This window comes from Pteropus alecto, unplaced genomic scaffold (genome assembly GCF_000325575.1).
Source record: "Pteropus alecto unplaced genomic scaffold, ASM32557v1 scaffold94, whole genome shotgun sequence".
In the NCBI taxonomy this organism is placed as follows: Eukaryota; Metazoa; Chordata; class Mammalia; order Chiroptera; family Pteropodidae; genus Pteropus; species Pteropus alecto.
The window spans coordinates 7,663,507-7,681,134 of NW_006437736.1; the positions used below are offsets into that span (position 1 = coordinate 7,663,507).

General features: G+C 34.9%; 1 protein-coding gene and 1 pseudogene across 1 annotated transcript in view; one reads left to right on the top strand and one right to left on the bottom strand.

Moving 5' to 3' along the window:
- Nucleotides 1-17,628, bottom strand: part of UTP20 (UTP20, small subunit processome component) — an 81,252-nt gene that overhangs the window by 14,829 nt on the left and 48,795 nt on the right. Inside the window, exons 33-46 of the mRNA XM_006914553.3 lie at nucleotides 16,882-17,025; nucleotides 16,708-16,758; nucleotides 16,454-16,606; nucleotides 15,074-15,229; nucleotides 14,560-14,700; nucleotides 13,989-14,126; nucleotides 10,943-11,082; nucleotides 10,600-10,682; nucleotides 7,423-7,712; nucleotides 6,275-6,414; nucleotides 5,904-6,060; nucleotides 3,209-3,307; nucleotides 2,035-2,202; nucleotides 658-824 (exon numbers count right to left, since the gene is read on the bottom strand). Of these exons, the coding sequence (XP_006914615.1) occupies nucleotides 658-824; nucleotides 2,035-2,202; nucleotides 3,209-3,307; nucleotides 5,904-6,060; nucleotides 6,275-6,414; nucleotides 7,423-7,712; nucleotides 10,600-10,682; nucleotides 10,943-11,082; nucleotides 13,989-14,126; nucleotides 14,560-14,700; nucleotides 15,074-15,229; nucleotides 16,454-16,606; nucleotides 16,708-16,758; nucleotides 16,882-17,025 (2,027 nt within the window). The remainder of the gene's footprint in view (nucleotides 1-657; nucleotides 825-2,034; nucleotides 2,203-3,208; nucleotides 3,308-5,903; nucleotides 6,061-6,274; nucleotides 6,415-7,422; nucleotides 7,713-10,599; nucleotides 10,683-10,942; nucleotides 11,083-13,988; nucleotides 14,127-14,559; nucleotides 14,701-15,073; nucleotides 15,230-16,453; nucleotides 16,607-16,707; nucleotides 16,759-16,881; nucleotides 17,026-17,628) is intronic.
- LOC112481890 lies at nucleotides 7,727-9,576 on the top strand (annotated as a pseudogene).

The following is a 17,628-nucleotide window of genomic DNA, read 5'->3' on the forward strand; positions in this document are numbered from 1 at the left end:
GCTGCATTCCCACAAATTACTGTGGCCTTCTCTGGTCATGAGAGTTGAACATTAAATAATGTGCTGTTTGCTGTGGGTTTTTTCCTCTCTTAATCAAGAGACACAGAAGAGATAATTAGGTTGTTGATCAAGGTTGCTAGCACGACCCCAGAAACGGAGGTCAGACTGATGGACACACATTCAAATTAAGATGAACAGCCAGGGGACACTCCCTTTGATTTCTGAAAACAGATGCTAAGGAGTCTTTTTTGGAACACAGAAGCAAAATCCAAAGGATGTTTACTAATAAGGTACCTTAAAATCTTCTAAGGTCTAAATCTCTGTTTGATTAGAGCAAGAGGTATAAATATTTATAATCCATCCTAACTTTGATTCGAGAAATATTCAAAACAGAATGCTATCTAAGAAATGCCAAAAAATTGGCTGCTGTCACATTAGCTACCTCATTCATCAGAAAATAATCTTATGTTGACATGTGTCACTTGGAAGGACACCATAAAGTAGTACCATCTTATAACTCAGATATGTATTTTTTTTTTTTTTACTAAAGCAAATTATTAAATGAATGCATTTAAAAGTAAATAAGAACTGAATGGCTAATTAGAAGTAAGCATTTAAATGATAGTTTTTTTTTTTTTTTTTTTTGGTTGAACTTACTTTTCTTTCTCTGTTAACAGGGGGAGATTTTCACTGACCAAACCATAACTGAGCAATAGAATGGATTCTGCTGTCATTTCTTGATTTACAATCAATCCCGCAATGATTCGGCGTAAGGTTTCATGAACTTTCCGGGCCAGTTTTAAACTCGTGGTATTTTGTAAGATCTAAAGGCAAACACAACTGTCATTTCTGTGGTAACACAGAACTGCATTTTGATTTGTTGTAAAGGTAGTATTTTTTTTTAATATGTATTTGCTTTTTAATGTTTTTTTTTCTAATTAAAAAAGAAATACAGTCTTAATAAGATTTCAAACAGATATAAAATATAAAGTCAAATTTAACCATAACCTCGACCCCAGAGATAAGCACTGTCAGCAGTGTGTATGGCACTGGACTTCTTGCCTTCTCTCTGTGCTCTTTGCTGGTGAGGCCTGAGGATGCAAAGCTGGAGATATGATATGACATTTATAAGATGTCAACCTTCCAAGTGCATTAAAAGTGCATTAAAAGCTATTTCTTTGCATAGGACCTGGTATTAATAATTTTCATTACCTTGGAGGGATCTGATAATATACATGGAAAATACATGCACTCTATTGACTTTTTTTCATTCTCAAAACATACTTAGCATTCTTAGATCAGGCTAAATGCTTTCTAGGAACACTTATGGAGTTAATCTAGCATCAAAATATTTGAAGTTATAGTTAATTTATGCCATTAGATAGTGTTTTTTGCTCTGGTTTTAGTACATAAAACTGTGATAAAATGAATTAATACCGTTTATTGAATGTTCACCCCTGCAGTAGGCACAGAGAATACTTTGAAGGTAGATAAATTATAGTCCCTACCCAATAGGAGGCAGAAAGAAACAGCAGGAAAATCTGAGCTTTGGATCAGAAAGATCTGGAACTAAATCTTGACTTTCCCCCTTAACTATGCTCCTTCCTACCTTCCTGAGCCTGAATTTTCCTATCTCTAAGATGGAAGCACCATTGCTTTCACAGGGTGATTGTGCCGATTAGAAGAAATAATGAAGCACAATGTTTAATATATGTTCACAAAAGGTCAGTTTTCGTCCTCTTGGCAATCTGAGAGCAGCAGTCTGATTCCACAGGCTATGTTCTTAGCTGCTGACTGGACCCAGCTGTACAATTCACCTGTATTTCGATTCTTGTTGCCTTTTTTCTGCATCTCATGGTTTACATCAGAGACTCTGATCCATGGATTAGAATGCTCAACTAAGGGCTGGCTGCCACCTAGTGGCCATGTGTATTGGTGTCCTTAGCACCAAGGGAAATCGTGAAGAAGTGCAGTGTTAAGGTTTGCCAGGCAAGGCTCTTTTTGAGATCTGCTGTGTTGCATTCGAGTCCTTACCTCTTTGAGTGGAAGGATAAGTTTTGTAACCTGATCTTTTCCTACAAACTTGCCCAGGATTTCATAAGAATCATAGCTCTTGCTTCTTCGTGCCTCCATGACTTTGGAGAGGATCTGTTTTACCTCCTTCTCTTCAGCGATGGCACCAAACAACTCATGGTTAAAAATCTTTAAAAGAAAAAAGCCAAAAGGCAATTATGTACACTCGACAAGAGATGCCAACAGAAGCAGTCTTTGAAAAGCGCATTGATACGTCCAAATCAAGGAAAGCAAGTTGGACTGAACTGAAATTAGGTGGTAGGAATTTCTATTAGATTTCACTTTTTTCAATGTAGTTCAGGGACCAATTACTAACAAACAGATACAGAAACACCTAACATACTAATCAGAAACAAAAGAAGAACATCGTAAGTCCTCAATGTTATCGACAGGTTCTGAGACCTTAAGCAAAATGACTTATAACAAAACCAGTTTTACGGTGGGCTGGTTGATATAAACAAGAGTTAAGTTTCTCTGATGTTTCAGTATCATTATGACAATGTTATTTGAAGACTTGCTGTACTACAGAGATTTACACATATAATATACAGACAGGTTTTTCTCTGATATTACCAGAGTAGCTCCGTTTCTCTTTAAGAAATTCTCATGATATTTCCAACTTAGTTATCGAAATTAATGCATTTAATTCAATGTTAGTAAATGTCTATATTTTTAACTAAATGAATAAAAGGTTGTGTGTCAAATTTAGGCTCTTCCTAATCTTCGCCACCTACATTATAAATTATCTAATTTTAAAGTTGATTGTTATTAATTTTTCACTATTATAAAGTTCTGGTGAATATATCTTTATATAAACCCCAGCCTACATCTCTCATTTTCTTTTTTTAAAACAGATTCTCAGAAGCAGTTGAAATTTTTGCTCATTTCAAAAGTTCTTGATACACAATGCCAATTTCCTTTCCACAGAAAGGCTATTCCAACCCACAACCGACCAGCAACGGCAGAGGGCCCATCTCACTTCACTTGGGTCTTAGCTTTCTAAACCTCTAATTTAAGAGATGAGACAGTACATTAGTTTCATTTTTATAGGCTATTGTTTCTTATTCTGTGAATGGATTTCTTGTGTCTTTTGCCTACTTACAAAAAATTTGGAATTCCTTTCTTTAAATCTTACCTCGATCATTATGTCTAAACAAGAGTCCAAATCCCCGACTTGTAGCTTGTTGGTGAGGCCATGTAGCAACATGTGAACGGTGAAAGTCAGCACGTGGACCTAAAATGAAATGCATAACAATATGGATAGTTAAGGATACTACATGGGGAAACAAAGAATGACACTTTAAGAGCACCGTTTTGGCAGTGTCTACGTGATTAACACTAAAACCCAAACCATTTGTCCTCTCATCCCTATTTTAGTTATTTTAACAAATAATAGGACAGACTTGAAGAGCAGGTGGTTAGGAAAAAAAAAAAGGGCTACTCATCTAAATACCTTAGGTGCTCCATTAAAACATGAACAACTTCTCAAAGACAGAGTTGTACTATATTTATCGTTATATGCTCAGTGCCCAACACAGCACCTCACACAAAGTAACCACTGAAATAAGTGCTGTCTGAAAGACTAGAACAAATATGGACAATGATAGGGGCTCCAGCTCCAGGTAAGATGGAGAAAGCACATTCTACCCTGTCTCAGAGTACAGAGAATGCAGCTGTGGAACCTGCACAGGATGCATGGAGCAACTAGAGAAGAACACCAGAATGCAGGTACCACCAAACTTCACCCCAACCCCTCAGTGCCCCAGTGGTGACGGCGGTGGCAGTGGCCCAGAAGTGGGGACTGGCAGGAGCCACAACTTTGTGGAAGAGTGATCTTCCTCTCCTCCAGTAGAACTGCAGTCCTGAAAGGGTGGACCAGCTCTAATTGCTTTTCTCCTTCTCTGTCCTGCCACCAGTTGGCCCTTGATGAGGGTTGCAGGAAGCGCATGGCAAAGCAGAGAGGGAGAGCCCCAGCTTTCTAGCTGAAGGTCTGAAATGAATGGGAAATAAATTGTTAGCAAAGAAAGAAAAGATTTAAAGAACTAAATAAAAACTTTAGAACTGAAAAAAGCCAATAACTGTAATAATAAATAATAAAAATTCAATGGATAGGCATGATAGGATTGAGATAAGAGGAAGGAGTCAGTGAACTTGAAGATAGATTAATAGAAATTATTCAATGTATACAACACAGAGGAAGAAGGCTGAAAAAAATATATAAACAGAACCTCAGTGATGAGTGGGACAAAAACAAAAAGTCTAATATTCATTTTACTGGACTTCCAGGAGAGAAGAGAGATCAGTGCAGAAAAAGTATTTGAAATTATGACTGAAAACTCCCAAAATTTGGTTGAGAAGCTCAGTAAACCTCAGATGGGTAAACCCAAAGAAATACACCCTTAGACACTTCATAATCAAACTGTTGAAAAATAAATACAAAGACTTTAGAGCAGCCGGAGAAAAGCGATACATTACTGAGAGGGAAACAATGACTGGAAGAACTGGATTATTCACTAGAAATGCCTGAAGGAAGTGGTAGAACATTTTTAAAGTGCTGAAAGAACTACTATCAAAGCAGAATTACACATCTAGTGACAATATCCTTCAGGAATGAAGGTGAAATGATGTTCACAGATGAGGGAAAATTAAGAGAATCTGTTGCCACCGCACTTGCTCTACAAGATTGTTCAATGGTGTTCTTGAGACAGAAGGGAAAAATGATACCAGAAAGAAACTGGGAAATTCAGAAGTAAAGGAAGAGCAGCAGAAATGATAAATATCTGGGCAAAATAACAGACTAGTCTTCTTGAATTCTTTAAAATATGTTTGACAAGTAAAAGTGAAAACTCTAACACTGCCTGATAAAATTTTCGACATATGGCAATGTCCTACGTAAACAACTATATAAGATAGGAGAAGGGTGAAGGGACTCACACGGTGGTTAAGGTTTCCATGTTCCACTTAAAGTGGTAAAGTACTGACTCTCAGGAGATTATTAAAAGCTATCATGTCTGGTAATCCCTAGAACGGCCACTAAAAATCTAGCAAAGAGATGGTCAAAATGAATAGTGATAGTTTTAGCTGTTAGACTTATGATGTGTGGAACAGGAACCTTACCTACGAACAAGTTAGGACATAGAAGGTAAGTAAAGTGAACTGCCAGGAGTCTTGGTTGGACTTGGAAAGAACGAGCTGCAGGATTCCTTTACCTTGAGATCACCCAGGGATCTTAAAAACAAACTAAACCATGCAATTTGAGAATAACCCTCTATAAACTGTACAAATAACAGGAACAGGAATGCAGCTTTTGTAGGTCAAGTGCAGGGCCCTAAATCCTGTATTTCTAACATGCTCCCAGGTGCTGCTGATGGCGCCTGTCCAGAGCCCACACTGGGAGCAGTGAGGAGCTAGCCAGCCAGGTAACTACTCAGCTTTGTATTCCACCTGGAGATCTTATTATTTTTATGGCTTTTGTCATATATTTCAACTCTTACACAAATGTGTATGTTCTTTATTGTTCACATTTGTGGCAATATATTCAATATGCATTCAATAAGAATTTTTTAAAGAACTCAGAGAATGCAGACCTTGCTATCGAGTGATTTGAAAGAAAAAGACAGGTTATGAAAAAGATAGGTATGACTTTTACAAAAATCAAATATAGGAGCTTTTTAAAATACCGATTAGAAACTTTTGAATATTCTTGATTGCTATTCTCAGAAGATGAACTTTGCTGAAGATAGAACCAAAGCACCATGACTCATAGTATTCAGATTGCAAATGCTGGAACTCCAACCCAACTTGAATATAAAATGCATGATGCTATTTACCTGATATCCACGGACAAGGGTAGTCTGTAATTCTTTTAAAATATATTGTAGGTAGTGCACACCCAGATCTTCTATTATTTTTGCGAGAGTGCTGCGTGCAATGTCTCTGATTTCTTGTGCTCTGTTCTTGAGGAGGGCACACACTTTCAGCAAAATACTAAAAAATGAGAAATGGAAAAATAATAATAATAAAAAAACCCAGAAGCAGATAAAAATATAAACATCCTTTTCTCTCTTAATTACTTATAACTCACATTTCCCAACTGGGATTCTAAACCACGGCTAATCCTGACAAAAGAGAATCGAAAGTCCCAAAGAAAGAACCAATTTTAGAGCTTCACTGAAGTTTTCCAATTTGTCATACACCATACCTTGGCAGATTAGTTTCCATAACTTCTTGTGGAAGGGACTGCATTAGTTTAACCATGGCAAAAGCTAAAGGAACTCGAACGACTTCCTCATCATTCACAACCTTGGATTTAACGAGCTTGTGTTCTTCCTCCCTTTTAGTCTGCAAAGAAAGTTTAGGTCAAAGTAAAACAAAAGCAAATGGACAGGGACCTACCAACACTGCAACCTTTCCTTTGAAGGATAAACTCTTCTGATATATGTTATGTGCATTCCTAAGTTTAGTGCTTTAAAAAACAAACTAAATTATGCAATTTGAGAATAACCCTCTATAAATTATAAAAACAATAGGAATAAGAATGTTTTTTCAAAAGAGTAACCAGAAAAAAAATACAGCCACAATACAACAATGATGTTGGTTGACTATTGTGAAAATATATAAAAATCATATAAAATTCATATCAATAGAGACTTTCAGGTGTTTGAGTGACATAAGATATACAGTGCCTCATATAAGAAGGTTAGTTACTAATATATAATACGATCAAGATGATACTTTACACCAAAGACTGGTTTTCTGTAGAGGGCCAGGTAGTATTTTTGGCTTTTGGTCACTGATGAAGCTACTCAACTCTGCTGTGGTAATACAAAAGCAGAATCAGACCAAACGAATGAATGTAACTGTGTTCCAATAAAACTTTATTTACAAAAACAGACAACAGGTGAGATTCAGCCCATGGCCTCAGTTTGTCAACCTGTGGTTTATATTGAGAAGGGCAGGCTCTGGCTTCATGAGAATCCACTGCTAAATGTTATCCCTGTCAACCAGGGGGAAGATAATTTTGAACAGTAAAGAAATAGCCAAGAATGAAAAAAAGGAAACAGACTCTAATTTTTAGTAATGGGAGTCATCTTAATATCTACTTCAGAGATTGAAAAGCATACATCTACTACATGAAAATCATAATAAAGGAACAGTATTACCTAGCTATAGCAGATGAACCTCAAGATGACAAGAGAAACAAAGTGAATTGTAAAATGTTGAGACGGAAAATAAAAAAAAAAAATCTAAAAGCTGAAGTCAATCAATAATAGTTAGAAAACAGTCTGACAAGGCCCCACAAGCACCCCAATCCACAAAGACCTGTTGGGCCCCAAACACAAGGATTACCGTAGATGCCAGGCACTTATGTAGCCGGGGTAGGATATCCCCAGTTATGGTTCCATGAATATTTTTAATTGTTCTCTCTAATTCCTCCTTATTCTTAGGAAGAGAAGAGGTGGACTTGGTGATACACTCAGATTCCTTAGCTGACGTTCCTTCACAATTGTCTGGATCAGGGATTCCTAGTTCTTCATTGTTGTCCGACAAACTCTTACATCTGTTTTCCTTCTCTTCCTCATCTATATGTTCTAATTCCATGGCTTCATGCTCTGGCAATTCGATCAGTTCTATTATGCCTATGTTTAGTAAACAATAAAAGTCATCTTAAATCAAATAAAGAAACAAGACAGTCATGTTAAGTAGTCTTTTCCGTCAACATCCAATAATGAATGTCTAGTCACCAACTATGGGAAGGCAAGATAAGGGCTAAGGAAATCCTAATAAATGAAAGAGTTATGAATTTTTTTTTTTGCTTTCTCACAGTTTGGATTCTAATGAGGAACAGAATGTCAAGTAAACTGACAACTATTAAAGATTGTGAACTTTGGGAACACGTTGGGAGGCCAGTGAGGGAGGAGGATGTTAACCAAAAGAAAGCTTCTGAAGTACTAAGGTTGGAGGTTTCCAAAAGCAAACACCTACATTTATGAGCACGAAAATCATAATGATAGGTATCAGTTCTTATGCAGAAATGTCCCTTACTATAGGGTTCTCTTTATTGAAATTCAGCAGTACAGTACTGTGGGGAAAGTCCAGCCTTGGCTCTGCTAACCAGCCATGTGGCCACAGTCATTTAACCCTAGTGGACTCTGGATTCCTCACCTATAAAATGGAAATGGCACATACCTTGCAAGGCTATTGTATTAAATAAAGTCTTTAATGCACCTACACTATGTGTCTGACACTTCACTGACTTCCAAAAAATGGTAGCTATTAGTTTTTTTTTTTTTTTTACTGGCTGTGTAGCTTTGGGAAATTTACATTTCTAAAACTTAATTTCTCTTGTTATCTTGAGATAACTAATAACTAAGGTTCTTGTAAGGTTCTTATGAGGATAATGAGATAATGTCTATAAAAACCCAGCTTATAGGAGATGCTCAATAAATGTTTTAAACTTCAGTCATATCTAAGAAGAGATAGTTAAGCAAATTAAGTATTTTAAATTTTAATGTTTTTATTTACACAAAATTGCAAAATACAGATTGAACTGACTGAAGATAAACTTTTAAGGGGCTCTAGTATATTGTTTAAAACATGAATGGTTCCTACACATTCAAACCAGTCTTTTCTATTCCTTAGAATTCTAGAGTGGCTTTACTGTGAATCAAATTAGAAAATTTTGAGTAAGAACGTCAGAAGACTGAGAGCTGAGGGACAGAATATTTCAACATCTTTAGCCAAAACAATTAGGATAAACACCTTGGCCTGTGTGAGTATTCATTCTTTTTCTAATTTTCCTGTGCTGGCTAGAAATTCTAGTTTGATGTTTGACATAAGTAATAGTATTAGTAGTAGTAGGCTCCTTGCCTCGTCCTGGTTTTGAAGTAAAGACTTTTATCCTTTATGATCGACTATGATGTTGCATTAGGTTTTTAAAAGGCATCTTTTAACAGGTTAAAAGAATTTTTATCTAAGCCCAAGGAAGTAGACTCCACTGGGGAGTGGTTTTCCACGACCCTTCCATCTCACAGTGTCGACCCTCGGGGTGACCCAGCCCCAGTGTGACCATGAACTTAGAGTGGGTGTCCAACAAGGAAAAGTTGAATCTGTGCCGGAAGTACTATCTGGGTTAGTTTGCTTTCCTGCCTTTTCTCTGGTTGGTCAGCATCTTCTGGTTCTTCCGAGAGGCCTTCTTTGTCCCAGCGTACACACTGCAGCGCCAAATCAAAGGCTATGTCTGGCACTCAGCTGTGGGCTTCCTCTTCTGGGTTACTGTACTCACCACTCGGATCACCATGTTCCAGATCTCCTGGCCCCACTGGGGCGCCCTTGGGGACCACCTCTCTTTCACCATACCCCTTGGTACCCCCTGACAACTTCTGTACAGGATTGGACTTGCTCATTCTCCCAGGATGGGCTTCTTTACTCTCAGCTCACTCTCAAACCCCTAAGGCGTGTTCCTATCTCCTATGTTCTCTGCTGATATCCCCCAATAAATGATCCTAGTTCTCAAAAAAAAAAAAAAAAAAAAATGCCCTGCAACCCCCCAATAATGAATTCTTTTTCTAAAAAAAAAAAAAAAAAAAAAAAAAAAAAAAGATTTTTCTATTTATTCTTTGCTTGATAATTGCTTTTATCATGACTAGGTATAGAATTTAATCAAATGTTTCCAATGTGTCTATTTAGATGATCACGTTTGTTTTCTATGTGAATGTGCTATATTCCATTAACCAATTATACCAACTTCAAGAGTTAGTGGTGTTTTCTCTTTTTTAATCATCTAAAACAGCTGCTGTCAAGGCTGAAATTATCCATTCCTTGAAGGTTTGTAGAACTTACCTAGAAACAGTCTGAGGCTGACATTTTCATCAGGAGGTTTTAAACTACCAATTCAATTTCTTTAGTGGTTAGAGATCCATCCAAATTTTCTCTCTCTTCTAAAGTCAGTTTTTGTATTTTATTTTTCTTAGATTTTGTACATTTTAGCCAAGTATTCAAATTTATAAGTATAAAGATCATAATACTATTTTACTTTTTTCATTTGTGACCTTTTAAAATTCCTAATAGTGTTTATAATGCCTTCTATTTTCACTAATCAATCTTGTCAGAGGTTTGTTAGTTTATAATCTTTTCGAATATCTGTTTTCAGTTTGATGATTCTTTCTTATTGTATCTACTTTATATTTCATTAATTGTTGCTATAATTTTTAATTCTTATACTTTGCATTCATTGCTTAACGCTCTTTCCAAACATGAAGGCAATAAAATTAGATTTCTATGTGAATAATCTACAGCTCAGATTTTTTTTACCTATATCATTTAGACTGACCTCTATTGCTAAATAAGTTTTTACGAGAATACTCAAACTATTCATTTTAACTTCCTCCTGACTCATTCACTGGTCACTGCTCCAAGAGTAAAAAAAAGGGGAAGATAAGTTGAATTTTCTTTTCTTTAATTTATTATCATAAATTATCCGAAAATAGGATGGAAACCTAATTTAAGAAAGTTTAAAAAACTTACTTTCTTCATTCTGAATTTTTTTCATTTGTTCTTCAAGAGTTTTGTGGTCAAAGTGGAATGCTTCTAACACTATTACTAGCAAACTGTTAAAAAAAAAAAGGTACACAGAAATATTCGTTTGATTAATAACATCATTTGATAATTAAAAGGAGAGGGAATTTAAAGATGTATAAACATTAAAATTATTTTTTACCAGTTTTAGGTATATTTTGACTTTAATGAACATTAGCATAATCTCATTAATATAATGTAAAAGTAAACTGAGACAACAGAAAGACTATTTCAGGAAATAATCCAAAATTTAAATTTTAAAAATAAAACAAAATAAGAAGTTTGAACATACCTGACACCCAACTTTTGATTGATCTGTCCTGTCTGTAAGACATGAATGAAATGTTTCAAGTAATATACATATGCTGACCAAGATAGATGTCTGCAAATAGCTCCAATAATCTCTGTGGCAGCAATGGTTATATTTTCATGCTGGAAAACAAATCAAGAGCATCAACATAAAGCAAGCATTTGCTAATGAAACATATAGCTAATTTGGTATATTAAAAAGCTAAGATAACAGGTGATCAGCAATTAGAGAAAAGAACGCTCAAACTATACTCCATTTCCACCTCCTGCCTATAGAAAAAGATGCTTAAAGAAATGACACATCAATTAAAGGATAGTAACACATTTTGGACTCTTTCCACTCAGACCTCCCTGAGAGGTTCAAATAAATTCAATCTGTAAAACTTGATAAATACCAAACTGCTAACCGTAGATTGTACTGCTTGACATTTAAAAGTACACTGCCTCAGAGATCTCTCTTTCATGCTATGAAAGAGAACAAGAACCTCATACTTTAAACTAGAAAATAAAAATATATCAAACAACAGTTTTCAGAATTTAGATATCAAACAGTGCTGGGGAGTGCTCCCAAAGAGATGGGAAATAAATAAAGTGTGCCTTATAATGACTCCAATCACTATGTGAAGAGAATTGTCAGGTTATAGCACAGGAGGGGAAACCCCGAGAGGCCTAGTGCCTGAGTTAAGGAGGCAGAGTCAACAGGGCTGCGTCCCACAGAGGAGAGAGAAAGCTGCATAGGCATACAAAGAAGCAGAAAAATATCTCTAACAAGAAGGAAAATCGAACAATAGAAACAGACCCAGAAATGACATGGAAGATAGACTTAGTAGACAAAGACAGTAAAACAATTGATGTAATTATATTACGTATGATCAAGAAGGGAGAGGAAAGCATAAGCATGTTAAGGAGAGACATGTAAGATATAAAAAAGGCCCAAATGGAACTTCTGGAAATGGCGAAGACAATTCTGAGAGGGATGATATACTTGACAGGATTTAAAGCAGATTAAACCCATTAGAAGAAAAGATCAGTGAACTTGAAGACATATCAATGGAAAAATAAAACAAAACCCAGAAAAAAAATTAAAAAAAAAAAAAAAAAAAAAAGGCCTCAGTGAGTTATGGGAAAACTTCAAGTGGCCTAATATACACTGTGGTCTCCAACTTCAAGAAGGGAACCTGAAAATATCTTTGAAAAAATAATGGCTCAAAATTTCCGAGTTTGATGAACACTACAAATCCATAGATCCAAGAAGCTCAACAAACTAAATATAAGAAACATGAAAAAAACTTCACTAGGGTACATCATAATCAAATGGCATAAAATCAGAGATAAAGAGAAACTTTTATAAAGACAGCCAAGGGAATAAAAAGATACATAATACTCAGCGGAACAAAGATAAGAATGACTTGTTGAAAATGATATAAACTAGAACATAGTACAATATTACCTTTAAAGTACTGAAAGAAAATTAAAAAATAAAAAATTATCTTCCAAAAGCAAAGATGAGGAAAGACAAGCAAAAGCTGAAAGAATTCATCACCAATAGCCCTGCATGACAAAAAATTTAAAGGAAGTCTTTCTGTCAGGAGTAAAATGATACAGGATAAACATCTTGATCTACACAAAGGAATAAAGAGCAAGAGAAATTGTACATATGTAAGCAAATATAAAAGATCTTTTCTTTTTTTCCGAAAAGATCTCTTTAAAAGATAATTGTTTAAAGCAAAAACAATAATGTATTGTGCATGTGGTTTAAAACTAATGTAGAGGTAAAACCTACAAAAATAAAGTAGCACAATGAGCCAAGAGAGATAAAATAAAATCATTAAAAAATATCTAATTAATCCAATAGAAGAAAATAGGAAAAGAAAAATAAGACAAATGAAAAATAACAAGATATATTTAAATCTAAACCCATTAATAATCATATGAAATATAAATGGTCTAAAACCAATTAAAAGGCAGAGATTGTCAGATTGGATAAAAAGGCTATGCTACCAGAAACCAATTTTAAAATCAAAGTCACAAATAGACTATAAAAAGAGATATCATGTTAATGCCAATCAAAGCTAAATATAATTTATTTGTTCCAACTACACCTCTTTCCTATTTTACTGCCATCGAACTCTGAGTTGGTTGTGCTTACTGGGTCTTTAAACTGGAATTTAGGGTAGTATTCTATTATTTACTTAGATAATCCTTTAAAAGTTTTTGAATAACCTGAAACAACAGAGGAAACCTATCCTTGCAAAAGACCATGTAATCGATACAGTATAAATTCAAATCACAAATCCTGATATTACCTCAATTAGACTTGAATTTGTGGGTCCCATCTGTTATTAACCTATTTAATCAATAAATATTTATCAAGTCCTTACCATCAAGTCCTTGCCAGGTACTGTTCTAGGCATTATGTGATAGAGTATCCTAAGTTCAAATACTGGTTCTGACACTGTATGTCTTTGGGAAAATTATATAATCTCATTTATTCTCAGATTACTCTCCTGTAAAATAGTGATAACAGTCTCTACCCATAGGGTTGAGTTGTGGTGAGGAAGAAGTAAGATCACATATCCAAGTTCTTACAACAGTGTTTGCATCTGGTACAGTGCTCAAGAAAAGGTAGCTATTGTTTTATTTCATTTCTTATGAGCAATTTGGGGAAAAAGAAAACAAACAAAAACAAAAACTATTCTGCTGATTAGTGGAATTTATTAGAATTAAGTCCTATGAAATAAAAATAAAATTATGCAATCTTAGTAACGTGATCATTTCTAAGAGGGGAAATATTTTGTGGTTGGCCTTTGTGAGCTTATAACAGCGAAAATAAAAGCTACCTTTTATAGAGCGTTTACTATGTGCCAGGCACAATTCTAAGGGCTTTAGAACTATCGTAAGCCTCTAATTATAGTGACAACATCAATATGGATGCCACCAAATTTAGATGCCATTCCCCCATCTACATTTTGGAAAAGTGTGTCATGGTATGGGTAGAGGTTTACTGGTTTCTAGATCTAATGCCATACCTTCAGCATTTTCTCATCAAAAATTGGAGTCATGGCATAAGGCATGATGTAATTCTGAAGAGATTTAGAAGACAGCACGATTTTGCCTTCCATCAGTTGTTTTGCCAATTTCTTCAAGGCTCTTGCTCGTCTGTGGATCTAGAGTTAGATAAAATATGAATTAGTTACTGAATAATCTCACCTACAACCAGCTCCATTTCAGCTATTATGTTCCTTTTCCAAAAAAGATTAGGAATGAAATACGGTCCATGTGTTACATGAGAAAACACCTGTGCTTTGATTTGCTTCCAGAAACATAATCCACAGCACCTGTTTAACAATGGATCCCAAAGCCCTTAAACTTCTTAAAATACAGCAGAGAAAGGGACACTATTATTGTGGTTTGTGATACCACCAAGGAAATCAGACTCCAGGAAATGATCGTCTCCTACACAAATTTGACTAATATGAAGACCAAGGAATGAGAAGTTCAAAACTTTTCGGAAAATTAAAATATATCTTATTAAATGAGACAGAATTGTTTGAAATACTTATTTTATAAGCAGAAAGGAAAAGCAGAATTGTCTTCTACCTGAATGTGCTTCATATTCTCAAAGAAGTCCATTTCTGGATCGTGGCGATCAGTAAGCTGTACCAAGTCTTTAAATTCTGGTTGATTTGGAAAGGTTTGAATTAAACAGGAAAGCAGTGTAGTATAATCTTGATGAACACTCTGCAAATAACAATCGAGAAAAACAAATTCTTTTTTATTTTAAAAAGAATTTGCTTCCTAGACAATACAAAGAAACACGAAAGCCACTGAAGTTTTTTTTAAAAAGTAAAACATTCCCACTTAAAAACAAACTACATAAATTCAGAAATGATTGCTCTCTTTTCCAGTCCCACTCCCCTGTGAAAAGTTTGATAAATATTTATACAATCAAGTATTTAAATGTACTAAGCCTGACTGCTTTTCTAAGCAGAAGTAGGGAAAAACAAAAATATAACCCAAACCACAGAGAATAGTACTTAAAAGATAAAGTTACAATTACAAACCACAAAGAATAGTACTTAAAAGATAAAGTTACAATTACAAGCCCCAGTACCTCTGTCTGGCTCTTCAATCCTTTCCTCAGTTTCTCCAGGAGTGAACGCTGAATGATTTCTCTATATTCTTTCTCTGTGACATCCCAGGCAGCTAGCTTTTTGATGATAGTCATCAAACACATACTGGCATTATCACTTAGAGACATGTCTCCTAACTGGAAAAAGGAAAACAAACGCAAATTATTCTGTGTAATAACTATAATACGGAATATTATTTCCTAATGAAAGAGTTTATAAAATTTTGCCACTGCTCTGTGTAAAATTCTCTGCTAAGGAATATTCCCACAGGTACTTCATACCTAAGGAAGAACCCAACATAGGGTTGTGAGGAATATAGTAAGTAACTTTGAAATATCATGCTTAAAGAGAAGTGTCACTAAATCAGAAAATACTATGACATAGCCTTTAAATTAATTTTACTTCTCAAAGTAAACAGAATAAAAGGTTTAGTAAAGCTATTTTTCAATATTCGGTATCAGGTGATCACTGAAAATGACAGAGTTAGAGGGTTATAATTTGGGTAAAGTTGCACTAGAGCTCCTGGTGTGAGAATGTAAGTAGTGGGTATAGAGAATGTATTTCCAACTCAGCCAACCAGGCAGTGATTCAGAATTCCCTGTGTTAAAATTTGACATGATATATGAAGAATGAGCCCCAAGTGGGGAGGTTACTTTTTCATAAATTACATAATCCTTATTATCAGATAAATAACTATAAGATGGCACAAAGAGGTTATGGATGCCATTACATGGTTAACTACTATTAAGGAGTTTCATTTTGCCCATTCTTGGGTCTTAATTCAGTTCAGCAACATTGTATTTAATATAATCCAAACTCCCCTTATTTATGCCATAACAACAAAAGTGGACAAATTGTCAAATAAAATAGTTACATAATTTTGAAAAATTGAGATACAATGACATACTATAAAATCCATCCTTTTAAAGAGTAGTTTAATGGTTTTTAATATATTCATAAGGTTGTGCAACCGTCCCAACTATCTAACTTAAGAACATTTTCACCACCTCCAAAAGAAACCCTATATCGGTAAGATGTCATTCCCCATTCTTCCCTCCCTCCCAGGGGTTATCCCCTGGGAACCCCTAATTTACTTTCTGTCTCCATGGATTTCCCTGTTCTAATATGCGGCTTTTTTAACTTTTCAAAGTGCTTCCGCATATATTATTTTATCCAAAATATTTCTTTCAAATCATGAGAATAACAACATGGCCTTTGCCAAACAAAATATTCCATAACTAAAAGAAATTTTATACTAAATCTCTTGTCCTCCTCGAAATGCAAATTAGGAAATTAGATCATGTAGTTGTATTATCAAAATAATAAAAAACAATTCACAAAGTTTTGCTATAAAAACCTACCTCCAGATTATAGAAACAATTATGCATCACTGGAATTAGGTAGTTAACATCCACGGTTTGCATCTCTTTGATATAAGAGGTGATGGTCTGGAATGCTGAGAAGCGAACATCAAAGTTGATATCGTCCAGATGTCTTTGATCAAAGGCGTTAAGCTACGAGAAATGCCATTGAAACCACATAAATGAAAATATAAATCTTAAACAAAAATGATAATATTTTTGAAGCAAAAGAGAATTAAGATTTTCTTTCCTACCTTGACAACATCAGTAATGTATTTTAACCCACTCTCAAAATCAGAAAGAGTCTAAAGGAATGAAAACATTAGTGTATTATTAGTGAATAAAACCTTAACTTTTCTGTCCTCCTCCCTTCAACTCCCTGACTCTAGTCAGAGGGGTGATTTGGGGTAAAAATGAATATTACAGACCTGGAAAACTGTACAAAGCAATTGTCTTGACAGTTTATTCTTAATAACTGAGAAGAGTTTTGCTAGAGGCTTGAGGAAGCTTGTAGGGTCGAGACAATGTTTCAACAGGTTTTGGACTGTCACCAGAATATCAACCTCTGTATCCTTAAAAAGAAATATTAAATCACATTTCAGTCATTTATAAAACTGCTCAATTCGGCTTTAATATATTACAGCACAGAAAAATATTTGAATAAGAAGTAAAAGTAGTAATTGGAAAAGTTATTTCAGTCTTTTAAAAGTTCTTAGCATTTTGACACAAAACTCACAATAATGCCCATTAAGTTTCTTCCTTTAATTCTCATTGAAAATATGCATGGTTTTGAAAAAACTATCTAGTCAAAAAAGAGCCAAGAAAAATGAGCTTGCTGAAAAAAATATATACAGTTCTGGTTGCCTACAGATCTGTGGTTCTCTAAACTGAATTCCTAGAATCAGTTATAGGTGTTCAGTGTAACTACTGAGGCCTTGTAAATGAGTTTGAGCCATGAGAAGACTCCTTTAATCAAGACTGAACTAGGGTTTTGAAAATCATATCAGAAACTCCTAGCTATGTCCACATATTAAAACAGCCTAACTTTTCATTCAGTTTTGCCACTGTAATCCATATTTAAGATTATACAATGCATTTCTTGGGGTTCCAGATTTGTTATTGATCAAGGTCAGAGAGAGAGAAAAAAAATTCATCCTGAAGTAGATGAGAAGCTA